The sequence below is a fragment of the Piliocolobus tephrosceles genome, chromosome 16, assembly GCF_002776525.5.
Source record: "Piliocolobus tephrosceles isolate RC106 chromosome 16, ASM277652v3, whole genome shotgun sequence".
NCBI lineage: Eukaryota > Metazoa > Chordata > Mammalia > Primates > Cercopithecidae > Piliocolobus > Piliocolobus tephrosceles.
The window spans coordinates 68,099,648-68,125,141 of record NC_045449.1 but is presented as its reverse complement, the minus strand read 5'-3'; the positions used below and the strand labels follow the sequence as shown (position 1 = coordinate 68,125,141).

Here is a 25,494-nt window from a genome sequence, read left to right as displayed (position 1 = left end):
GGGCAGGGCATGGTAGTGCATGCCTATAATCCCAGCACTTTGGGAGGCTGAAGTGGGTGGATTGCTAGAGCTCAGGAGTTCAAGAGCAGCCTGGGTCACACAGCGAAACCCTGTCTCTACAAAAAAATTAGCTGGGTGTGGTGGCGCACGCCTGTAGTTCCAGCTACTCAGGAGGCTGAGGCAGGAGAACTACAGTGAGCCATAATTGTGCCATTGCACTCTAGCCTGGGCAACAGAGGAAGACCCTGTCTCTGGTTTGACAGAGATGGTCCTTCCCAGTGTCCTTTGGTATGCAAAGCTTCCTGGAAGGGAGTTGGCCAGTAAGACTTCTGGAAGACTGCTGCGAGCCAGCCCACTCCCTCCTGCTATGAGGCCTCCTTGGAGAATGGGGGTGGTACCAACTGAGACTCTCTGGCAGGAAGTGATATGAAGGACACCCAAGGGGCTGCCACCTTCCAAAGGGCAGGTGGTTTATACCAGGGAACTTATTCCTCCACCAAGCCTTAGAGATTGATGGGGCAGGGGGCTGGGGCCAGTGTGTGGCTGTGGCTGCAATACCCTCCTGTCCCAGCCTCCCCGGGCCACTCCACCCAGTTTTATTGTGGAGGTCGTGGTTGTTATAGCAGCTGGCATTGATAACCAACTGATAGCCTAGACATTTGCATTTTACAGAGGACTTACTTCTAATTGATAGAAATTCAGACTTAATTAAAGAGAAAATACTATTTCAGAGAATTGAAGTTCACTCCCATTGAGGAGAAGGGGTCCTTCAAACAACCCCTTGAGTCTTAGAGTGAGTCTGGTGCCATGCGCCTTTGTGTTTTAAACCACCCTGCAGAATTCTGTCTCTGCAAACAGGACCTCAAGAAGGGTTACTGCAGGTCGGGACTGGAACATGACCGGGCTCAATTCAAGTGAAGTCAACAACTATTTCTGAGTTCCCCTCCATACCAGGTGCATGTCTAAGCCCCGGCCTACATTATAGGCTTCATGGCAGCCTCACCTTTCAGATCCAGGGGTCCACATTGCACAACTCCAGGAGTTCAAGACTGAGCAACACAGTGAGACCCTGCCTCTAAAAAAGAAAAATTAAAAGGAAAAAATAGAAACATAAAGCTGTTGGCAGCTGCCACAGTTGCCTGGACAACTCTGCATCAAATTTCAAATCTCCCGACAAGAAAACTGCTGTGTTTTCCAGCATGGAAACTGCCAGGCATGGTGGCTCATGCTGTAATCCCAGCACTCAGGGAGGCCAAGGCAAAAGGATCGCTTAAGCCCAAGAGTTCAAGACCAGCCTGGGCAACATGGTGAGACCTCATCTTTACAAAAAATAAAAAAGTCAGGCATGGCGGCACATGTTTGTAGTCCCAGCTACTCAGGCGGCTGAGGCAGGAGGATCACTTGAGCCCAAGAGTTCCAGGCTGCAGTGAGCTGTGATCATACCACTGCACTCCAGGCTGGGGGACAGAGCGAGGCCCCGTCTCAAAAAACAAACAAGCAAACAAACAGACGTCATGGTGAGAAGCAGCTGTGACCCACCTTCTCCCGCTCAGTGGGACTTCTCTTAGGATGTCCCCAACCCACTGCACCCACAAGGCTTCTCTGCACTCATCTGGTATCAAAGCTGGGAGCTTTCTTTAGCAGAGGATTACAGACACATAGCAGGCATTGTTTAAATAACTTTTTACTTTTCCCTTAATAAGATATTTGAAACTGTTTTTATATCTCATATTAAAAATAAACCTAGGAGTCCAGAGAAACTTGCCACCAGTCCTGGAGCCATGAGCAATTCTCTCCTCCCTCGGGCCTCAGTTTCCTTGTCTGTGAGGTGGGGAGGATCTTTGATCTTGATCTTTAGTGGGTCCCCCACCATGGCCCCCATGTGAACAGATCTCCACTTTGGCACTCTCTTGGCTCTTCCTGACAGTTCTCCCCAACTCCCAAGCAATTCCAGACATTCCTGCAGGGCTGTGATGGACAAAGCTATTGGCAGGTGCCGCCTACGTGAGCCACATCTTTTCCTGGAGCCACGTGAAGGATCTTCGTCCTCCACACACAGAGCCGGGATGAAGCAGGGGCAAAGTGGAAAGGGGCGACAGGTGCTGGTGACTGGGAGTGCTTCCTGCTGCTCCCCGGAGCCCCCAGCCCTGCTGGCCCTCAGGGAAGCCAGTCGAGCTGATGGCAACAGAGGGACGGCCTGGGAAACCCAGCTGCCTGTCTATTGGTCACTGTCGTCGAGGGCAGGCTGAGGAGGACGTGGGCCAGGGATAAGGGAGCCATCCCTGGACTTCCTGGGGCCCATGAGACCTCCGGACAGTGAGGCAGGACAAAGGCCTATGTCTTCTTTATCACATTGTAATATGAATCTGGTTCTTTCTCCCGGGGCCTCTGAGCAGCTATCCTGTTGGTGTTAGAATCAAACACCACCGAGGCATAGTGAAGTTCTTCCCTGGGGGCGGCCTGCAGAGAGAAACCGAGAAACCGGAGGCTCGGGAGAGGCAGGGGAAGGAAGGACCCCCAGCATAGGACGGAGGAGGGAGGACACCTGAGGAGCCTTGGAGAGGCCTCACTGTAGAGGCTCTACTGTCCTGGCCTCTTTCTCTCTATGATCCTGTCCACCCAGCTGCTTCTCCCCACCTGTGCAAGCCACACCACAACATCCCCAGCATCAGAGGCGGGAGGCTCCCTGGACTCCTTGGGGCTGACTCAGCCTAGTCCATTCTACAGAGAAGAAACTAAGGCCCTGAGAGTTGGCTGGGCTCCCCTGAGACACCTCTGTGATTCTCTTAATGAAATATTCTCGCGGCCAGGCATGGTGGCTCACGCCTCTAATCCCAGCACTGTGGGAGGCCAAGCGGGTGGATCACTTGAGGTCAGGAGTTTGAGACGAGCCTGGCCAACATGGTGAAGCCCCGTCTCTACTAAAAATACATAAATTAGCTGGGCGTGGTGGCGGGCACCTGTAGTCCCAGCTACTTGGGAGGCTGAGGCAGGAGAATCCCTTGAACCGGAGAGGCAGAGGTTGCAATGGCCAAGATTGTACCACTGTACTCCAGCCTGGTGACAGAGTAAGACTCTGTCTCAAAAAAAAAAAAAAAGAAAAGAAAAGAAAAGAAAAGAAAAGTTCTCACAATGAAGCAGCCATGGGTCCCTTTCTGAGGTCCCTTTCTGCAGAGGACCCCTAGTTCTCTAGGTAGAGGTGAAGCCAGTACAGGGGTACCACATTGGCCCTGCAGCTCTGATTAACTTGCTGTGTTGTGGGCATGAGTCCCAACTTGTACCATGGGGGCTGGGAGAAGAGTAAGACCATGCCCCATCCACTTTAGATCATGAGACAACAAGTTAGAACAACAAGGATGTTGCTGGTTCCAGGCCATGCAGCTTTGTGGACACAAGATCATGTCACGCAAGGAAGGAGTCAGGCTTGACCATCGCAGGGGCGCTCAGAAACTTGGCCAGGAGCTAGCCGAGTGTGATGTCTCAATCCTGTAATCCCAGCACTTTGGGAAGCCAGGGCAGGCAGATCACTTGGGGTCAGGAGTCTGAGATCAGCCCAGGGCAGGTGGATCACTTGAGGTCGGGAGTTCAAGACCAGCCTGGCCAACATGGTGAAGCCCCGTCTCTACTAAAAATACAAAAATCAGCCAGTGCAGTGGCAGGTGCCTGTAGTCCCAGCTACTTTGGAGTCTGAGGCTGAGGCAGGAGAATTGCTTGAACCTGGGAGACAGAGATTGCAGTGAGCCAAGACTGTGCCACTGCATTCTAGCCTGGGGGACACAGCAAGATTCTGCCTTAAAAAAAAAAAAAAAAAAAGAAAGTTGGCCAGGAGCCATCCAGGACCCTGGGTCCCCAGACCATCCTCATCCTCATTCTGACAGCTGGCGGGAGGTTGGGGAGGGGTGTGGCTATCAGAGGACCCAGAGGTCGCAGGACTGGATCCCCTCTTCCCCTGTCCGGTGCAAAACGGCAGCCTGGGGAGAATGGTACCAGGCTGGAGATATCCCAGGGAGTTGGGCCACTTTTCCAGGCAGACCAGCAACAGTGTCCCCTGTCACCCTGGTGCCAGCCCTCCATGGCACCACACAGCATGTCTGAGGGGCCCCTTCAGCTCCCAGGCCTGGGGGGTTCTTTACACATCCCTGTCTGATGCTTACGCATCTCCCGATCCTCTCTGCCAAGGGACCCCCAGCTTCTGCTTGAACTCTCCCACTAGTAGGTGAGTCATGACCCAGGGAGGCAGCCCCCATCCCGTTATCCCAGTTGAAGGTGGCTGCGCCCAAGGGTTCACCCACAGCGGGTCACAGACAAAAACCTGAAAAACAGAGTTGATGCCAAAGAGATGATGAGACCAAAACAGTGAGAAGTCTCAGTTTCACACCTTGGCGCATGAAACACAGCAGGTGCTTAACCCATGCTAGACTTCACAGACTCTCAGAGCCATAGCTGCTGGCCACCCCCCTAACCCCCCAGCTGCAATGACACCAAGCTCTTCTAAGGACCTCTACTCTGGCAAAATCAACACTTGTTCCATCTCCGTGTGTCCCCGTCCCTGACAGGCACAAGATCACCAAGCTCACCCCTTCCTTCCCCTTCTGCCCACCCCCCTAGGGGTGCCCTGGCACAGCCCAGGGGCCACATGCCCAGAAGCCGGGCTCCTGCACTTACCACGGTGCTGTATTCTACCTGCACCTCTCTTGGTGGTGCTGGCTCTTCCTGCAGAGGCCAGGACAGCAGCTCCAGATTCGCGTAGTGCAGCTCACTCTGTTCAGCAGCCTGGGTGGGCGGGAGGTCCCAGGTGGGTGTCCACGGAGCCCTGCAGCCTCTGTCCCTGCATCTCTGCATGTGTCTCCCCCTCCTCTATGCTCTGAGTGCCTCAGCCCCCACTTCCCCTTCCTGCCTCCACCCCACTCCGTCCAGTAGTTGAATGGTCCCCAGGTCAGCTCCGCTGGGAGGGCCTCCCTTCATTCCATTTGCCCTGTTTGGGAGGGGACAGGCTGGCCAGGACTCAGAGCAAGACCCAGTGACCACATCTCCCAGCATCGTTCGTCCTGCTCTGGGCGAGCTCCCCGCTCCATGCATCCACCATCCATCCTCCATTGGCCAATGGGACTGTCCAACTCCCCAGCATCCTCTGTACCCTCCACCCAGCCACCTGCTACACCTCCTGCTGAAGCCCCCCTTACCTGCTTGGGGTTCTGAGACAGCTCTGAATGCTCACCAGCTAGAGATAAGAGGAGAGGAAGGAGGTTGAATCCTGGAGCAAGGGCCAGGATGGAAGGTCCTACAAGCCTTCTGGGAAAAGGCCTTTCCCTAGAGACCTCAGCCCTGGGGACCTATCCCTTCAGGCCTCAAGCATGGTAGGAACTCAAGAGTTTGTTGAGTGAGTGAATTAGTGGCTTAGTAAATGAATGAATTAACACAGGATGAGTGAATAAATAGAGAAATAGAAAGATCCTAGCTGGGCCGGGCATGGTGGCTCACGCCTGTGATCCCAGCGCTTTGGGAGGCCGAGGAGGGCAGATCACCTGAGGTCAGGAGTTCAAGACCAGCCTGGCCAATATGGTGAAACCCTGTCTCTACTAAAAATGCAAATATTAGCTGGGCGTGGTGGCACATGCCTATAGTCCCAACTACTTGGGAGGCTGAGACAGAGTTGCTTGAACCTGGGAGACAGAGGTTGCAGTGAGCTGAGATCATGCCACTGCACTCCAGCCTGGGCAACAGAATGAGACTCTGTCTCAAAAAAAAAAAAAAAAGATCCCAGCTGGAGGAGAGGGACCAAAGCAAGCTCTCAATGCGGGATCTCACATAAATGTTTCCAGGGGAGGAAGGATACCACTGAAAAACCCTGTACATCTGGGGCTTAGGGCTGCATCAGACTGTGGGAAGTTGCTGGGGGCCTTTGCTCCCATCCCTGTGCCTGAGGTCTGCCCCCCCAGACAGCCCACCTGCCTGCTGCCCCGGGCCGTAGGGAAGGAGGCCTGACAGCCCCAGGCACCCCAGCTCAGGCTCACACAGCCCTTGGCCCCCAGAGCACTGTAGGGGTGCTGCCTGTGAGCACAGCCCTGTACACCCTGACCCTTTCACCCCGGGAGCCCGGACCAGGTGGGCAGTGGGTAACACACACGCCGCTAATGCCCTTGGTTAGGTCCACAGCCAGGTAACCAGGGCCCACTGCACTGGATGCCGCGGGGAGAGACACTGTCCACCCTTTGGGGGGCCCCCAGAATCAAAGGGGAGGAGTCCACAGTTGAGAGACACAAGACTACGTATAGTGATGGGCTTGCTGAGCCGCAGCTGAGCTAACGGAGCACGCAGTCGGGTACTCTGGGGTGCAAAGTGCTCTGCTTCCAAATGTTGTGTGCAGGCAGCATGCCACCCTCTCTGTCCCCACCTGGGACAGGTGTTCTGATGAGAAGGGGGAAAAGAGCTGGTGGGGAAGAGACAGGAATTCAACGCCAGGGAAGGAGGGTGGTAGTGAAAAGGTTTGGGGGAGCCAGCCGCAGGGGAAGCTCACTGAAGGTAAGACCCAGTCTACCCCAGTCACAATGGTGTCCCCAGGGCCCAGCATAGGCCTGGCACACAGTAGGTGCTCAGGACAGCTTTGTTGTATGAATGAATGAATGAATGACAAAGGTGGGCTGGGGGAGAGAGTGGGGAGTAGGTGTGATGAGGCAGGCGTCGGGCTCCAGACAGGGCAAGGGGAACTCAGCCCTGGCCACACAGTCAGGGGATCGGGCACGGATTTGCAAAGCAGGGGACAGAGAGTCAAAAATGCTTGAATAGAAAGCCTTTATCTTGTTATGAGGATGGGTTAAAGGAAGCTTAAGACACTGGTAAACTCTGCAGTCAGCAGTCTGTGATTTTTAGAACATTTAATAGCTGGGAACATGGTACCATATATATATATATATATATTTTTTTATTTTTTTTTTTTTTTTTTTTTTTTTTTTGAGACGGAGTCTCACTCTGTCACCCAGGCTGGAGTGCAGTGGCGCCATCTCTGCTCACTGCAAGCTCCGCCTCCCAGGTTCACATCATTCTCCTGCCTCAGCCTCCTGAGCAGCTGGGACTACAGGCGTCTGCCACTATGCCCAGCTAATTTTTTTGTATTTTTAGTAGAGACAGGGTTTCACCATGTTAGCCAGGATGGTCTCAATCTCCTGACCTCGTGATCCACCCACCTCGGCCTCCCAAAGCGCTGGGATTACAGGCATGAGCCACTGTACCCGGCCGGTACCATATGTTAAGTGCAAAAATGTAGGTTTAAAAGAGAATGAGGGGTATGAGGCCAATTTGTTAAGATATCACAGATGCATGACTGGGTGTGGTGGCTCACATCTATAATCCCAGCACTCTGGGCTTGAGCTCAGGAGTTCAAGACCAGGCTGGGCAATATAGTGAAACCCTATCTCTAAACAACAACAAAAAAATTAAACAATTAGCCAGACGTGGCAGTGAGCACCTGTGGTCCCAGCTACTTGGGAGGCTAAGGCAGGAGGATCACTGGAGCCCTGGGTGGTGGGGGATCGAGGCTGGAGCGAGCCAAGATCATACCACTGTACTCCAGCCTGGGTGACAGAGTGAGACTCTGTCTCAAAATAAAAAAAAAGAGAAAAAGAAAACAAGAAATCATAGATGCATTTATAAAGGCATAGAAAAAAAGACTGGAAGGACATACCTCAGGTGCCAGTGGCTGGTTTTCTCTAGGTGGTGGGGTTTTTAGTTATCATTGATGATGGGGGATTTATTTCCTCCTTTGTGCTTTTACTCATTTTTCAACTTTCCTACAATAATCACATATATCCTTCTTAAGGGAAGAGTGAGAGCCTTTCTGGGTGAAAGGGCACAAAGGAAACTGAAAGGGACTCAGAACTCAAACAACCCAGTGGCGTCCACGTGAGTGCTGAAGTTTAGACTGGGGTTGCCAGAAAATGACACAAGCGAAGCAGACGGGAAAGAGGAAGTGATTTTCTTCCCATACATCCTGTACAGATCTACTATAGCTGATTTCTCCCCCAAAAGCCTGGGTCCCACGGAAGGCACTGGAGGTGCGTGTGAGCAGTGCTCCCCACCAAGTATGCACCAGCCTATCCTGCAGCTATGGGACAGGATAACCCCATCTCTTCCCACCCCAGTCTCACTGCAGTCTTGGAAGGCTTTGGACAAAGATTCCCCTGAGAATCTTCTGCCCATGGAATCTTGAATTCTCCAAACAGGGAGGAAGTTTCAGGCTTACACTTGACCTCGGCCAGGAATCTGCTCTCCTAGAGGACTGGTGGCCACACCTCCACTTGTTCCTCTGTTCCTGTGCTTATTCAGTTCGCCTATCAGGTATTTATTGAGCACCTACATACTGAGTGCCAAGAGTTCCTGTTCTTTCTTTTAATCTGAGCTCAGAGGAGCGCAGCTGGACTAGAGGTTGCCTGGAGCCCCCTGGGGTGCCCATTGTGGCTGGAGATATTGAGTAACACATTAATTTGATTAATACTGGTTCTGTACCTCCTTGAAGCACACGCCTGTGGGAAGACAGGTGAGGACACCAGCAATGACAATCTGGTTTCCAAAAGGCTGTGACAGCAGAGTTATAGCCAGGAGGGGTCCCAAGTCACTCTTTGAAGTCAAAGAAAAGGTCCCAGAGAAAAGAAAGTCTGAGGACCACCGTTGGAGTCCACTGGGAGCGAGCTGGGGAGAGAGGGCAGGGGAGACCCTCCAGGTGTCCAGAGCAAACCCAGAAGGAGAGGAGAGGCTGAGGTTGAGGCTCTCATTAAAGGAGATATAAGAAGTTGGCTTCCAGGGTGCACGGATGGGGAGAGGGAGGTGGGTAGGGCCAGATGGTGGAAGGCTGTGACTCCTGGAGAGACCTGGACTTTTTATGGTGGGGGAGATCATGCAAGGGTTTATTTTACTGTATAGACACGGGGGTCTTGTTGTGTTACACAGGCTGGTCTTGAATTCCTGGGCTCAAGCAATCCTCCCATCTCAGCCTCCTGAGTAGCTGGAACTACAGATGCACATCACTGCACCCAGGTCACCATGCCAGGGTTTTAAACAGAAGAGGATCATTGCTTCATGGGCCAGCCACCCTTGGGCTGGCAATGGGAATGCCTGCTGCTAGGGAGCCACCTCCCACAGCCTGTAACCACCACGCACAAGGATGCCTCCTCTGGGACCTGCTCTGTTGGATCACAGAGGGTGTGCGGTCTGGGTGTCGCATTTGATAGCAATACTGTGAGACGAGGACATAGCTTTGAAGATGAGTGTCTGTGGTCAAGGCCTGACCACCCCAGGTGGGGCAGAGGGGTGTGGGGAGCCAACTCACCTTTGATCCATTTCTGAAACATCCTCCAGGCTAGCAGGGAGGCCCCCATCAACAGAAGCAGCAACAATGCCAACAGGGAGAGGAGCAGCGGGAGCCTGGAGGAGGCACAGGGTGGTGAGGGTGGGACGAATTGCCTTCTCCAATTAATTTTTTTATTTTTATTTTTATTTATTTATTTTTGAGACAGGATCTGGCTGTTACCCAAAGGAGGCTGGAGTGCAGTGGTGATCATGGCTTACTGCGGCCTTGAACCCCTGGGCTCAAATGATCCTCCTGCCTCAGCCTCCTGAGTAGCTGGGTCTACAGGCACAGGCCACCACGGCTAATTTTTAAATTTTCTGTAGAGATGCAATCTTGCTATATTGCCCAGTATGGTCTCAGACTCCTGGGCTCAAGCCACCCTCCTGCCTCAACCTCCCAAAGTGCTGGGATGATAGGCGTGAGCCAACATACCTGGTCTTCTCTAACTTTTTAAGTAGATAGATACGGTCAATTTAAAAAAATAGACAGTATAAAGCTTCCTTTCTACACACCCCTCATTTACACATTCCCCAATTTCCCCACATACACACACATGCTGTTCTTAAGAACCTTCCAGACTTTCTTTATGTGTATACAAGCAAATACGAATGTACGGGATTTCCCTTCTCTTTTCACACAAAAGAGGCCTCATCTAACACTATTCTGGTTTTACTTTACAACACATCTTAGAGGTCTTTCCACGTCAGTGCATAAACAAGTCCCTCACTCTTTCCTATAGCTGCAGGGTATTCCAACACATGTATAGACTGTGATTTCTTTAAATGTTCCCTCTGAATGGGCATTTCCTCCAGTCCTTTGCAATGGTAAACGTTGCTTATAAATCGCCTTGCAGCTCCACCTTTTCACATCCGACCAGGCAGCAGCAGATTGACCAGGAGGCTGACGCAGCCCAGCTTCAGGCCCCTCCATTGCTTGGGCCCCTTCCTTCATGCCCACGTTTGCATTCATAATTTTGTCATATTTTTCTTAGATTACCCACCCACTAACCCACCCTGCAAATTGCACAACCTTCAGGCCCCACAGAACCCAGTGCTGCCACCTATGCATATCTACAGGGTAAGCTTCTGGAAGTGGCAGGTTCAAGCCTGAACTTTGCCTTGTCTTATATGTTGGCAGAAGCCTGTAGAGGGGTTTCTGGGTGTTGTCTAGTAAAGAATCTGGCTGGCCTTTGTCCCCAGCTCTTAGGAGGGAGGCTCTAAATCCTTGGAATTTCCCAAGAATTAGGAGTGTCTTTGTTGTTCATGAATCACACCTGGACTTTGGTAAGAGATGAAACAATAGGATGGGGCTGGTCACCAGAAAGACCAACCACGTAATTAGAGATTTGGAGCCCTGAGCCGGCTCAGCCTCCCAAAGAGGGATTGGAGGTGGAGACAGTTCAATCACATCATACCTATGTAATGAAACCCCAATAAAAACTCTGGACACCAAAGCTTGGAGGATCTTCCTGGTTGATAAGTATATTGAGGTGCAGGGGGGAGGGTGCAGGTGATGCTCCCTGATTTTAGCTGGAGAGGGCACAGAAACTGTTTGGGATCCTCCCAAGCCTTGTCTTATGTGTCTCTACATTGGCTGGTCCTCATCTTTATCCTTTATCCTTTATGATAAAACTGTAACTATAATACTTTCCAGAGTTCTGAGTCTAACAAATTATTGAACCTGAGGGGGTCCTGGGAACCCCCAAATTTGCAGCCAGTTGGTCAGAAGTGTGGTGGCCTGGGGATCCCCAAAGTTCAACTGGCATCTAAATCAGGGTGGTCTTGTGGATATGGAAGCTCTTCACCTGTGGGGTCTGCACTAACTCTGGGTAGCTAGCACGAGGATTGAATTGTGGGATTTTGGGCTCGAATAGGGAGTCCGTGAATCCCAGAAATGGTTTGTGACTGCACGTGTTTTTCTGAGGAGAGTGTCCATAGATGTCAGATTCTATGTGGGGTTGGTGACCCCCCAAAGAGGTTAAGAACCACTATTTAGAGAGGAGAACTCAAGGCTTTGGAGTCACATAAACCAGAATTGGAAGCTTAGCCTTAGCCTCTTGTAGCCACTTGACTGGGCAAATTGCTTAACCTCTCTGAGTCTCTGTTTACTCATCTGTGAAATGGGGATTGATGTGGGTTGGCTGTGTCCCCACCCAAATCTCATCTTGAATTGTAGCTCCCATATAATTCCCATGTGTTGCGGGAGGGACCCGGTGGAAGATAATTGAATCATGGGGGTGGTTTGCCCTACACTGTTCTCGTGGTAGTGAATAAGTCTCACGAGATCTGATGGTTTTATAAGAGGAGACCCCTTTTGCTTGGTTCTCATTCTCTGTCTCGCCTGCTGCCACATAAGACATGCCTTTCGCTTTCCGCCTTGATTATGAGGCCTCCTCAGCCATGTGGAACTGTGAGTCCATTAAACCTCTTCCTCTTTATAATTTATCCAGTCTCGGGTATGTCTTTATCAACGGTGTGAAAACAGACTGATATCGGGAATGACGATAGTACAGGGCTGCAGTGAAGGGCAAATGAGAGCACTCACATGAAGCATCTAACACGGGCCCCGTAGGATGTCACCAGCCCTCAGTAACTATCAGTTTCCTTCCATCTGCCCCTGACTTCTCCTCGACCTGAGCCCCCTTCCAAAGCCAAGGGCAGGTCCAAGCCGGGGTGTACAGACTGTGGCTTCCAACCTGGGCCTGGGGCAAAGGGAGCGATGCACACCTCTGGCTGACCCACATGGCTGAGGTCTCCGCCCTGGGCTCCTCCCCGCACAAGGCCCCCTCCATGTCTCAGGGGCTAGGGTGCTTACTGTGAGCTCACGACCTCCTCATTTTCCTCCCGGTTGCTGGTACTGTGGGTGGCACTCACTGCAAACAGGGAAGTGGATGATACAAATGGAAATACAGTTGTGATTGCTGAGGTCCTGGCTGCAGTGATGCTTGTAGGTGGTGTTGACGTTGATGCTGGTGGCAAAACCACATCATCAGACCCAGGGAGCCGTCCTCTGGCTCTCCCACCACTCAGGATGCCTTTTTGGTTTGATTTCACACAAAATGTCCACTTAGGAAGGGGGCAGGTTGCAGGACCCCAGGGCCACAGTCTCTCCAGGACCCTCCTGGGCCAACTGGGCATTTCTGAACAGGACACAGGTGCCACTCCCAATGGTCCTGATTTTCCATCCTGCTGATGAGGGTCCAGGTCTCCTGCAAGCCTCCCTGCTGCAGAGGAGTCTGTCTACACTGCAAATCTGACCTGTCTTGTGCTAAGGCTCCCCCTGAGGGCAGCAGCTTCCCATCTGGCCCCCCAGCCTCTCTGTGCAGCCCCACCCTTCCCCCACGCAGCTGTACTTCTGTGGGGCTGAGCCACAGGTGCGCTCCTGGCTCCTTCACAGGCAATGCTCTCTCAGCCTCCCTGTCACCGGACCCTCCCCTTCTTCAATACTGGGCAGACATGTCGGCTGCTCCAGGAGAGACGCCCTGACTGTGTTCCCCTGGCCCCCACCTCTCTCTCTCTTACACACACACACACACACACACACACAGTCGGCTTCACGTCTCTGACCTGATTCCTGCCCCAACAATTCCAACCTGAGCCTGTTTAGGCGCTGAGGGAAGGAGGGGCTCACCTGTGAACACGGACACCTCAACCTGGACATAGGGATCACGAAGGTCTTGGAGCCACGGTGTATCCACCCCACACCAATATGTGCCTGCGTCCTCCTCTGTGAGGCTCTCCAAGGTCACTGTGAAGCTGAGGTTTTCAGGAGAGTCCCTGATGGACACTCGGCCGTTCATTTTTCCTGCTGGTTCTTTGGTCTCCACAATCTTGTCACATCGGAGAAGCCGTGGTGGTCTGCACCAGTATTTGTTGAGAGTCTTATGTTCCTCATCATACGAACACTGCACGCTCAGGGATCCCCCCACGGGGCCGTACACGGTGCCGGGGCCTCTCAGAGGAAAACAGCCTGGAAAACACAAGCCTGAGTCCTGGCTCTTCCTCAGATAAGCCTGGTCAAGGGTGCCCTGGGGTCAGGGCCGCATGGACCCTGGGGGTGTGGAGGAGGTAGTGGCAGGCAGGCAGACCTTGTCCACCCAGAAGCAGGGACTGAGAGGCTCCCTCGTGCACAGGTGGAAATGGGGCAGAGGCTTTCCATGGAGACTGGAAGAGCTCAGGCTGGGCGCCCTGGGGTCACCTCCTCCAAAGATTCCCCGACTGCACATCAGCACCCCCAGCCCTCAGCCCCTGACTCCTTCACCTCATATCAGCTCCATCAGCCAGAATTGTGCCTTGAGCATTCTCTTTTCTGCTCTGCCACCCCCAAGATTTTGCTCATAGCAGCCTCTTTCTCCAGCCCCCTGCCTCCTTTCCCTTACCCTTCCCACCCCTCACCCACTGGGGGCCTCCTGCTTCCAAACCTGCCAGGACCGTGAGAACTCGCGCCTCAGCACCTGCCCTCCCAGGAGGGCCACCCCAGCCCTGGGCACTCCAGCAAGAGGAAGATCAGCCCTCATACTGATCTGGTCCCACCATGGGGGCAAACCTGGGCAGTAATGGGGTTGTCAAGCCATTTTAACAAGAATACTGGCCGGGTACAGTGGGTCACGCCTGTAATCCCAGCACTTCAGTAGGCAAAGGCGGGTGGATCACTTAAGGCCAGGAGTTCGAAACCAGCCTGGCCAACATGCTGATACCCGTCTCTACTAAGAATACAAAATTTAGCTGGGTGTGGTGGTGCACACCTGTAATTGCAGCTACTGGGGAGGCTGAGGCATGAGAATCTCTTCAGTCCCGGAGGCAGAGGTTACGTTGAGCTGAGATTGTGCCACTGCACTCCAGCCTGAGTGACAGAGCAGAGACTCCCTCTCTAGAGTCACAAACACAGAACGCTCACTGACAAAAACTTCAGTTCATCCTGTGTCTTAGTTTGCCCAGCTCTCCTAGACTTAAATCTCAGAAATAAATGAGCTTCCTTGAAAATTATGTCTACCATTTCCCCAAATAATTCTCAGATGCAAAGCAGGGAGAGTAAGGTGATGGCTCGAAGCTAGTGTCGGCTGCCAAGCAGAGGACACATGGCCCCTGCCCAAGGCAGATGGGCATGTGCCCACTGGGCAGTTATGTGTGCAGCATCTCACTGCCCTTGTAATTCTGTGGTCCTATATTGGCCAGGGATGGCAGGAGGAGGGCTTAGCTCTCCTTTCCTCGGGTGAGAACTTTTTTTTTGAGGTGGGGTTTTGCTCTGTTGCCCAGGCTGGAGTGAAGTGGTGGGATCTCAGCTCACTGCAACCTCCGCCTCCTGGGTTCAAGTGATTCTCCTGCCTCAGCCTGCTGAGCAGTTAGGATTATAGGCGTCCACCACACCCAGATAATTTTTGTGTTTTTAGTAGAGATGGGGCTTCATGTTGGCCAGGTTGGTCTTGAACTCCTGACCTCAGGTGATCTGCCTGTCTTGGCTTCCCAAAATGCTGGGATTACAGGCATGAGCTACTGCGCCTGGCCAAAACTCTTTAATTTTACTTACTGTTTCAAATGCTTCAATCTCCACACACATGAGACTTTGAAACCACGCTAATGAAAGCCCCAGGTGGGCAGGGGTCTCCTTCTCACACCTTCAATGTCTACAGGCGCCTCGCACATGGTAGGCCCTCTCTAAAAACTTCAGTGCAAGCTCCTCCTCGACCCCATTGGCTCCACACCCAGCCCACGGCTGCCCAGAGATGACAAGCTCCTCGGCGCCTCTCCCAGAGGCCCATCCAAACCTCTCCTCGCCTGGATGAACAGATCCCCCTGCAGGGAAGGCCTTTCTAAGCTTGCCACAAGTGTGATGTTTCCTGAGACTCTCAGCGGCAATTGCCAGGACAAAGAGAAAGAACCTCAGAACCATCTGTGTTTACAGCTCTACCCTATGACGTATCAGCTGTGTGTTCCGGGGCACGTGAGTTAACCTCTCAGAGCTTCACACACCTCGCCTATAAAGTGGTGACAATTGTCCCTGACTCATATGGCCTTTGCGGGTGTTAAATGAGATCACAGGTGTAAAACGCCTGGTAAATAACACTAGTTTGAATCACATGAAATGGCTGATATTCAACCTTTTGGCCAAGACAACAGGGTTTCACATGACTTGAGCTAATAAAACTAGATAACCTTTGGGCTGGCCTAAATAAGACATGACAAGAGAAAAGGACCATAGATAAAGAAAGAATGAAGAGTCAAGATATTATTTTGCAGAAATTCCCTACAGAAAATTCATAAACTTGGATGAATGTGATTTCCTAGAAAAACACAAATCACTAAAATTGACACATATTAAGTGCTTAATAAGTAAATGGAGCCTGGGCAACATGGTGAGATCCCATCTCTACAAAAAAATACAAAAATTAGCCAGCTGTGCTGGTGTACACGTGTGGTCCCAGTTACTCAGGAGGCTGAGGTGGGAGGATCACTTTAGCCCAGGAGATTGAGGCTGCACTGAGCTATGATTGCATCACCGCACTTCAGCCTGGGTGACAGAGTGAGACCCTGACTCCAATAAATAAATAGGCCAGGTGCAGTGGCTCATGCCTGTAATCCTAGCACTTTGGGAGGCCAAAGTGGGAGGATTGCTTGAGCCTAGGCGTTTGAGGCCAGCCTGGGCAACATAGTGAGACCCTTATCTGTACCAAAAACACAATTAGCCAGGCATGGTGGCATGTGCCTGTATTCCCAGCTACTGAGGAGGCTGAGGCGGGAGGATCACTTGAGTCCAGGAGGTGGCGGTTGCAGTGAGCTGTGATCACACCACTGCACTCCAGCCTGGGTGACAGAGTGAGACCCTATCTCAAAAAATAAATAAATACTGTCAGTTCCCAGCCCACCTTCACCCAAGATACTGTTCCTGCTCCCTGTCCTGACCCGATTCCCTGCCTCTCCTGGGCTGCGAGTCGTCATCTTTCTTTGTCCACGTTTTGGCTTCTCTCCTGACCTCAGTGACTCCACCACCTCTGCCCACAGCACCCAATCCTGTCTCTCGTCCTACCTCCAGTGTCTGACTTCCCTTTGGATTTAGTCTCTCCCCCTCCCCTTTCTCTCTCTGTTGCTCTCTCTCTTTCTCTTTCTCCTGATTAACTTCCTTCCTCTGAAATCTTGGATAAAAAACTGTCACCCAATCTCCCCAAAGCTCTGTCCTATCTCTCACCCAATGACAGCTCTGCCCCAATGACACCCAATGCAGGTGTCATTATAATTTAGAGATTGCAAAGTGTCAGAAAACCCTCCGTTTACTTCCCCACTTACCTGGAACGACCACACGGATCCCCCAGTGCTCCCACGCTTGTGTTTGTGTGCTTTCTCTCCTCCAACCCAAATCACTACCCCCAACCCCTCCAATCACAAACAGGAGACTGGGGACCATCTTGGGGCCAGGGTCCTCTACCAGGATATTCCTCTGTCATCTTAATGTTTTCCTTTAAGATCATAGAGTCTTGACCCATTAACTCTCAGATAAATGACTGAACTGTCCAACTCAAGAGGTCAGAAGAGGAGCACACACGCACATACACAACACGGAATACACATACACACAACACAGAAAGAACAAGGTCATCTTTCACGAATTGGTGAATTCACAGAAATCAGTGAATTAAGAAATAGAAAAACAGTGGAATTAGTATATACATTAATAAATGGATTTTTTTGTAAGGGGCAAATGATTAACTGTTTCATTTTATTTTTTTGAGACAGAGTTTTGCTCTTGTTGCCCAGGCTGGAGTGCAGTGGCATGATCTCGGCTCACTGCAACCTTGGCCTCCTGGGTGCAAGTGACTCTCATGCCTCAGCCTCCCGAGTGGCTGGGACTACAGGGTGGGTGCTACCATGCCTGGCTAATTTTGCGTTTTTAGTAGACACGGGGTGTCACCATGTTGGCCAGGCTGGTCTCAAACTCCTGACCTCAAGTGATCGACCCGCCTGGGTCTCCCAAAGTGTTGGGATAACAGGCGTGAGCCAACGTGCCTGGCCTCAAACAATTAATTGGACTAGTGGGTAGCCAGACCAAAAAAAAAAAAAAAAAAAAAGAAGACACAGACATAAAATTCAAAAGAAAAATAACAGTTTAATTTGCAATTCTCTACAAGTAAGTCTGTAAATCTGGACGACACTGATGATTTTTTAGGAAAATATAAATTCTCATTTAGGCCAAGAATAGACTTTTTTTTTTTTTTTTTTTTTAAGAGACAGGGTCTTGCTATATTGCCCACGCCAGTCTTGGACTCCTGGCTCAGGCTATCCTCCCACCTCAACCTCCCAAAATTCTGGGATTACAGGTGTGAGCCACTGCACCCAGCTAGTTATTAAGACCAGCTAGTTATTATAACTGTTATTAAGAAATTATTTCCCTTCCATCAAAAGAAAAGAAGCGAAACTCAGACAGTTTTACAAGTTACTTCTTTCAAAACGTCAAGGAACAAATAATTTCAGTTTTATTTAAACATTTGCAGAGAACACAGAAACAGGGAGATCTCCCTAATTCTTTTCATGAAGTCAGCATAATATATCAAGACAAACATCTGACTAGATCTCCTAATGTAATTCACCTCCTTCAGAGCTGAAAGGATAAAAATAATAATAATTTCTATAGATAATAAAAATGGTATTTTGTGGGGGCCTGGAGCAGTGGCTCACACCTATAATCCTACCACTTTGGGAGGCCAAGGCTGGCAGATTGACTGAGCTCAGGAGTTCGAGACCACCTTGGGTAACATGGTGAAACCCTGTCTCTATTAAAATACAAAAAATTAGCCAGCAGTGGTGGCAGGTGCCTGTAATCCCAGCTACTCAAGAGGCTGAGGCAGGAGAATTGTTTGAACCTGGGAGGTGGAGGGTGCAGTGAGCAGAGATCAAGCCACTGCACTCCAGCACTGGGTGATAGAGTGAGATTCTGTCTCCAAAAAAATAAATAAATAAAAATAAAATAAAAAATGTTTTGTAGGGGCCAGGTGTGGTGGTTCATGCCTGTAATCCCAGCAGTTTGGAAGGACAAGGTGGGAGGATCCCTTGATCCCAGGAGGTGGAGGCCAGCCTGGGCAACATGGTAAGACCCTGTCCCTAAAAAAAATTAAGAATCCAGCTGGGTGTGGTGGCACACACCTGTAGTTTCAGCTACCAGGGAGGTTGAGGTGGGAGGATCTGGAAGTTGGAGGCTGCAGTGAACTGTGATTGCACCATTGCACTCCAGTTTGGGTGATGGTGGGAGACCCTGTCTCAAAACATAAAAATGCTGGCCAGGCTTGGTGGCTCACGCCTGCAATCCCAGCACTTTGGGAGGCCAAGGCAGGTGGATCACCTGAGGTCAGGAGTTTGAGACCAGCCTGACCAACATAGAGTAACCCCATCTCTACTAAAAATACAAAATTAGCCAGGCATGGTGGTGCATGCCTGTAATCTCAGCTACTCAGGAGGCTGAGGCAGGAGAATCACTTGAATCCGGGAGGTGGAGGTTGCAGTGAGCCAAGATCGCATCATTGCACTCCAGCCTGGGCAACAAGAGCAAAACTCCGTCTCAAAAATAAATAAATAAATAAATAAATAAATAAATAAATAAATAAATAAATGTTTTGTGGATAGTCATTAGTGGATCCCTTCTTCCTACTACTGAGAAGCTCTGGTCCTTTTCCCCTGAGTCAAAGACAAGGCAGGGACAACCACCAGCACTGCGTCCACTGGGCCTCATTCTGGCTGTACCAGCCAACGAGTCAATGGGAGAAAGAGAAACAGATATGAGACAGGAACTGAAAACTCCCCATGCACACCGATCCTATGGAAACAAGAACACCCAAGAGAATCGCAGGAACACCGGTCATGGGAGGATGACCCGTTTCCAAGTCAAGACACCAAAAGTAATAACCTTCCCACAGACAAGTAGTTAGCAAATATAATTGCAGAAAACCTCCAGTCTGTAAGGAAAGCAACCAAAAAGACGTCAAATATCCTAGAATTAGGCCTGAGGAGTCTGCACAGGACCTGTCTGAGGAGAGTGGTGGATGTGACTGAAGGCACTGCGGGTGACTCTGCGGGAGGAAGCCCCGCGCCTGGACAGGGAAGGCTCAACCCCACGCTTCTCTGCCCGGCCTTTTCCCTCCTCACCCTCCCTACCGCCTTTTCTGTCCCCTCTGTCCCATATGCCCTTCTTGGAGAGGACTGACCCCTGGTTCTCAGGCCCACGCAAGGGCTAACCCCAGCCAGGCCTGCCTCGGGACTTCCCCTGCTCAGGCTCCAGCCGCTGGACTGCCCTGGTTAAATCTCCACATTCTAGAGACTATTGACCCGCTCCCCACTCCCACCGTACCTCCCCCACCGCCCCACCCCTCCCCCACACCCTGCATCTGGTGAGCCGGGCATCTCCCCCACCCTCCCCCCCCCCCCTCCTCCACACCCTGCACCCAGTGAGCCGGGCATCTCACCCACCCTCCCCACATACGCCTCGCAGTCAGTGGCTGCCACTCGCCACCGATGCTGCCTCTCGTCCCTCTTCCTGTAAGAATTCAGCTGAAAACCTAAAAGGTTCCTTTTGTGCACCAACCCCTTATCACTCGCCCCACTGTGGTTCAGCCAAGGTACGTGGGTGCAGAGCGGGGAGAGGCTCTGGCTCCTTCCTCTCCCAGGCGTGTGGCCCTTCGTCTGTCCATCTTACATGGTGGACACAGCGCAACCCGTTCTGCGTTCTGCACGGAGTCCAGACTCGGGGTGTCTCATGTGACACCGGCCCTGCGCCCTGCCCCTCGCACCCTCCCTCCCTGATGCGGACTTTCCCGGGCAGGGAGCCTGTTACCTGGGACCCAGAGAAGCAGCAGAGCCCAAGGCAGCCACATGGTCCCTTCCCCAGCACAGGCGGCACTTGTAGCGCCAGGCCCCAGCTGGACCCGAGGGGAGAGTCACGACTCCAAGGCCCCGACTTCTGCTTTTCTTGGTGCCGCACTGCTTCCTTGTTCAGCTTCTTTTGGTTCTATTCCTGGAGCCGGTCAGAAAATGGAGGAAGCTGGGGAGCCCCGGCTAAGCCTCCCCTGGGAACGGCACATCCTCCTTAACCCAGGTTGAGGAACCTTAATGCAGGTTCCTCTTGTTATTTCTAGTAATGAGACCTCTCCCGATAGTGATTGATAGTGATTCCGCAGCTTGCAGGACTGCTCCCCGACCCTCACCTCCCCGGGTCTCCTTCTAGTGGAAGGCCCAATAACTCCTCCCTCCTTTCCTTGTAGTCAAGATGGGCAACTCTGGGGGCGGGGCCCGCTGAGCCGGCTCCTCTCACCCTTGGTGGTGCCCAAGAGGGGGCTGCCCGGGGGAACTCCCCTTTCCTGAGTCCCTTCCGGGTCCAGGCCTGGGCTTCGGGGCTTAGGGAAGGGGAGTTGTCATCGTGGCCCCAGAGTCCCTGAATGGTTCCTAGTCTTGGAAATGTATTCAACTGGACACGGAGGTCCTCCAGCCATGCCTTCCTTTCTATATAGCCCCATTGGAGCCAGCTGGGGGCTGGGCACAGAGCAGGGACTCAGTGAGCCTGGAAGGACCCCTTTCTTTCCTGATCCACACGGAGTTCAGACTCTAAACACACACACTCACTCACACACACACTCACACATTCACACATACACTCACACCCACACACATTCACAAACTCACATACACACACAAACACACACTCACACACGTATTCACACACACAAACACATTCACAAACACACATACACATTCATACACACACACGCTCACATATACACACTCACACAAACACACACACATTCACACATACACTCACACCACACACAGTCACAAACTCATATACACACAAACACACACGTATTCACACACACATACACACACATTCACAAACACATATACACATTCATACACACACACACGCTCACATATACACACTCACACAAACACACACAGGCCCTCTCACCCACACACATTCACAAACTCACATTCACACACACCAACACACATTCACACACACTGATACACACATTCACACACACTGATACACACATTCACACACATGGAAACACATACACTCACAGTCACACAACGCATTTACACACATATACAACTGAAATACACTCACATACACAAACTCTCACATACACACTGACACATTCACACACAGTCACATACACTCGCAAACTCACACACGGTCTCACACACGTGCCTTGAGTAGGTGCCCCAGCTTGCACAGAATGACCAGGTGGGCACAGGAAATGCCACTCCTAATGTGTAATGCGTCACCTGGGAGCTTGCAGTCCCCAAGCTCAGAGCATCCACCCACACGGAGCCCTGTGCCAGCTATGGGATCCCAAGAATGCCCTTCCCTCTGGCTCCTTTCAGAATTTTTCACTATCCTCTTCCTTCCGGCCCCAGGAGCACCTTGCTCTGGAAGGTGTCAGGAAGCCAAGGAGACCTGTGGGCTCTGCTGCTGGAAGATTCAAGGACAGAGCCTGGGGGACACTGTGGAAATTTCCATGATGATGCAGTCATAGATTAACTAAAGTTCATTAAGATCCAAGACACTTTGGGGCCGGCCGCGGTGGCTCACTCCTGTAATCCCAGCACTTTGGGAGGCTGAGGCGGGCGGATCACGAAGTCAGAAGTTCGAGACCAGCCTGGCCAACGTGGTGAAACCCTGTCTCTACTAAAAATACAAAAATGTGGTGGGCGCCGGCAATCCCAGCTACTCAGGAGGCTGAGACAGGAGAATTGCTTGAACCTAGCAGGTAAAGGTTGCAGTGAGCCAAGATCGTGCCATTGCCCTCCAGCCTGGGCAATAAGAGCAAGACTCCATCTCGAAAAAAAAAAAAAAAAAAAAAAGATTCAGGACACTTTGGATCATGACACTGTTGAGCTGAACATAAAAATGCAGCAGTTGCGTCATATTCGGTGGTTTTTGTGGCCTGATAATTGCAAAGTTTCTCAAAAATTGTTTTTTGATTCAACCATGACCAAAAAGGAGCTGCTGCAGTCTTAAACATCCAGGCCAGACAGAGAAGCAGAAGGCTAAGTTCTGGCGTGGCTTGTCCACTTACCACTGAATGACCTTGAGCAAAGCCTGTGGCTTCTGTAAAACGTCAATAATGACAGCTTCTCTGTGGGAATAAATATTATAATGATTATACAAATACTGAAATGTCCGTGTTCCTTAACATCCTCAGGTCAGTTTTCCTGAGGGAATACATCTCTACTTTTGGTGAAAGGTAATAGGAAAATTGGATTCAACAGGAAGTGTGCTTCACAGATAATCTATGGGATGCAATTCTCCTTAGGCACATAGAGAAACACCTGACTTACTGCAAAGGGAGGGGATCAGGGGGATCCCTTAGACCCTGCCACGCCCATCCTGCTCACCCCACCCTGTCCACAAACCCAAAGGAAGAAACAAAATGGTGCAAAATAACCACAAAACATGAGAGAGTTCAGGAAGTTGCACATTCTGCTATGTCCCGATAGCCGTCAGGTGACATGACTCAGGGGGAGGATGAGCTGAGGCCACAGGGCTGAGGCCCATTTCCCAGGGGTGGGGGTGGGGGGTGGTCCCACAGCAGCCACAAAACTTCTGATCAGCCCTGGAGTCTCTTCCTGGCGTGGACACACAAGCCCAGGGGCCAGTGAGGGGTGCTGGTGGTGACGTGGGGTTGGGAGCTTTCTGGGCAGACCTGCAGCAGCAGCATTGAGCCCTGTGAACCACACGGTCCTCAGAAAAGATTTGCGGAGTGGATGGGCTATGGCACTTCTCCGCAGAACTTCCCTTTTGAAAGCAGCCCAGTCTCAGAGCCACCGTCCTGCCGGGGCAGCCTGGCTGTTCCCCATCCACTCTGTTCCTTCCTCCCCTGAGCTTGAAGCTGGGAGGGCCTCAGCCCCCTGGGTGCCACTCAAGGGCAGCCCAGAGGCTGGGCACCCAGAGCTGAGAAGCGGGATCAGGGCGGCTTGACTGTGGCCCCCCATTGGGACGAACAGCTTGACAGCTGCTGAGCACAGGATGGAAAGAGGGGGCAGACTGACCTCCCGGGGGAACCTGCTGCCGCTTGGTGCTCTTGCTGTGTGTACTTTGAGTTGTGTACTCAGGGTCTGAATGAGATTTGCAGGGGGAAGGGCATTAGGGAAGGACAGAGACTGGGGACTAGGAAGATCTCGCTTCCTTTCTTTCCCCAGGAGACCAACTGCAAGAGCCTGATGCTACCTGGGGACAGCCCACGCCCTGCCCTCCTGCCCATCTCTGGGGAAGCTTCCCCACCCCTCCTGCAGCCCTCAGAGGCTCAGGCAGCTTCAGCAACTCATGCCCCGGCACGTCCCGTGGTCCCCAGGCCATACATAGTCCACACCAGCTGGTCACGATGACTGGTTACCTGCTCTCCTGGTTGGTCCTGGGTGTATTGTGGTCAAGATGAAGAGGAAGAGGCAGCTGTAGGCAGATGTGTGGTGATCATAGTCAGAGGCCTGGGAGCCTCAGCGTCCCACAAGGTTTCCTGTCCATGATGCCACTGCTCCATGCGGGCCCCAAACCCAATCACGCCTGTAGTCCCGGCTACTCAGGAGGCTGAGGCAGGAGAATCGCTTGAACCTGGAAGGCGGAGGTTGCAGTGAGCCGAGATGGTGCCAGTGTACTCCAGCCTGGGGTGACAGAGTGAGACTCCGTCTCAAAAAAGAAAAAAGAGAACACTGGCTCCACCTTGGCTCTGTCCCCATCCCCCACCCATCCCTGGTTGTCTGTCCCATAACTGGTTGGCCCCAAGGGGACACATTGTGACCCTAAAAACTTAGGGTGGCAGGGAGGGGAGTGAGCAGAGACTGGACAGAGTGGAGCTGGGGTGGGCCAGATGGTGAAACTTAGCCCTGGAACAGGCAGGTTGTGGGGAGGTGCTTGAGGGGGGTCCCACAGTCCTGCTCCTAACTCCCAAAGTGGCTGGAGCCAGGGGATGCCAATCAGGCAGTGGGACCCAGCAGCCAGGAAGGGGTGCAGTCTGCAGGCCCCTGAAGAAGCTGCTGTCATTGGAACCCTGGTGAAGGCTGAACTGGCTAGTCACAAGCAGCCCCTGTCGCCATTTGATGGTGGCTGCTAGAGCTGCCCGCTTTCTTGGACAGGCAAATCAGTTCTTATCTCTGCAGGTCTGGGAGTGGAGAGGCGTCTGTATGCAGATCTCTCCAGACTCCCTAGCCAGTAGACCAGGAACCGGGGAAGGCTCCAGCCCCTTTGGAGGAGAATCTGAAGGCTCCAGAGGGTGAAGCCCTCCAAGGGAGAGGAGGAGTGGATGAAAAGAGAGGGAGAGGCAGAAGTCACAGGGGAGGCCTGGGCGCAGTGGCTCAAGCCTGTAATCCCAACACCTCGGGAGACGGAGGCATGAGATCACTTAAGCCTAGGAGGTTGAAGCTGCAGACAGCTATGATCGTGCCACTGCACTCCAGCCTGGGAGACAGAGAGAAACCCTGTCTCTAAAAAAATAATGAAAATGTTTTAAAAAGATGTCACAGAGGAGGAAATGGCACAGTGCCCAGCCTTCAGACCAGGCCACCCAGGAGGGTCCACGGGTGCCGTGGCTTGGCCTCTGTGGTCTCTTGGGTTCCGGGTTGGCAGTTGAGGAGACCCAGGGGACTCTCAATGCCCAAGAAGGCCTGTAGCCCTGAGGCCAAACTGGGACTGTCCAGCTGCCCCAGTAGCGTAAGCAGGCTGCAGCACTGTGGCTCCACTGCCTGCCTCTGATGGACTGTTTCAGGAGAGGGGAGGGGCTAGGCTGCAGGCGGGGAGTTGCCTCTAGGACTGAGAGGACAAAGGCAGGAACCTGGGTTTCACGCCTCCCTCCCCTCCCCCGAATAAGGTTATGTGCTTTACCTTAAGGCTCTGGGGTCAAGGGACACCGCCCCAGGGCTCCCAGCTGGCAGTGACCCCTTTGTGAACATGTGTTTTGGCCATAGGTGCAGGAACCCAGGGTTGTGACTTTAAATACTGCTGAGGGCCCGGGCGTGGCGACGCACACCTGTAATCCTAGCACTTTGGGAGGCTGAGGCAGGTGGATCACTTGAGGTCAGGAGTTCGAAACCAGCCTGGACAACATGGTGAAACCCTGTCTTTATTAAAAACTCCAAAAAAGTATCCAGGTGTGTTGGGGAGCGCCTGTAATCCCAGGT

The 25,494-nt window shown here is 52.1% G+C and overlaps 1 protein-coding gene across 5 annotated transcripts; it reads right to left on the bottom strand.

The window, feature by feature from the left end:
* Positions 1 to 1,668: 1,668 nt before the first annotated feature.
* CD300A (CD300a molecule) lies at positions 1,669 to 20,558 on the bottom strand. 5 transcript variants are annotated; one of them, XM_023211905.3, is made up of 7 exons: positions 20,156 to 20,558; positions 12,974 to 13,312; positions 12,158 to 12,377; positions 9,323 to 9,417; positions 5,184 to 5,221; positions 4,666 to 4,773; positions 1,669 to 2,460 (listed from the first exon to the last, which is right to left on the bottom strand). In XM_023211905.3, exons 1-7 carry the CDS (start codon positions 20,193 to 20,195, stop codon positions 2,335 to 2,337), a joined length of 966 nt encoding a protein of 321 aa, XP_023067673.2. In that variant the 5' UTR covers positions 20,196 to 20,558; the 3' UTR covers positions 1,669 to 2,334. The 5 variants fall into 5 exon arrangements, with proteins under 5 accessions (XP_023067673.2, XP_023067674.2, XP_023067676.2 ...); XM_023211906.3 differs by having other exon boundaries at positions 12,158 to 12,311; positions 20,156 to 20,498; XM_023211908.3 differs by lacking the exon at positions 20,156 to 20,558 and adding an exon at positions 19,792 to 20,138 and having other exon boundaries at positions 1,675 to 2,460.
* Positions 20,559 to 25,494: the final 4,936 nt, after the last annotated feature.

Coding starts and splice junctions, on each gene's coding strand:
- CD300A (XM_023211905.3), bottom strand. CDS start 20,195: ATGTGGCTGCCTTGGGCTCTGCTGCTTCTCTGGGTCCCAG. Junction 5,222..9,322: donor GTTTCAGAAATGGATCAAAG/GTGAGTTGGCTC, acceptor TCTTATCTCTAG/CTGGTGAGCATTCAGAGCTG. Junction 4,774..5,183: donor TGTCTCAGAACCCCAAGCAG/GTAAGGGGGGCT, acceptor CCGCCCACCCAG/GCTGCTGAACAGAGTGAGCT.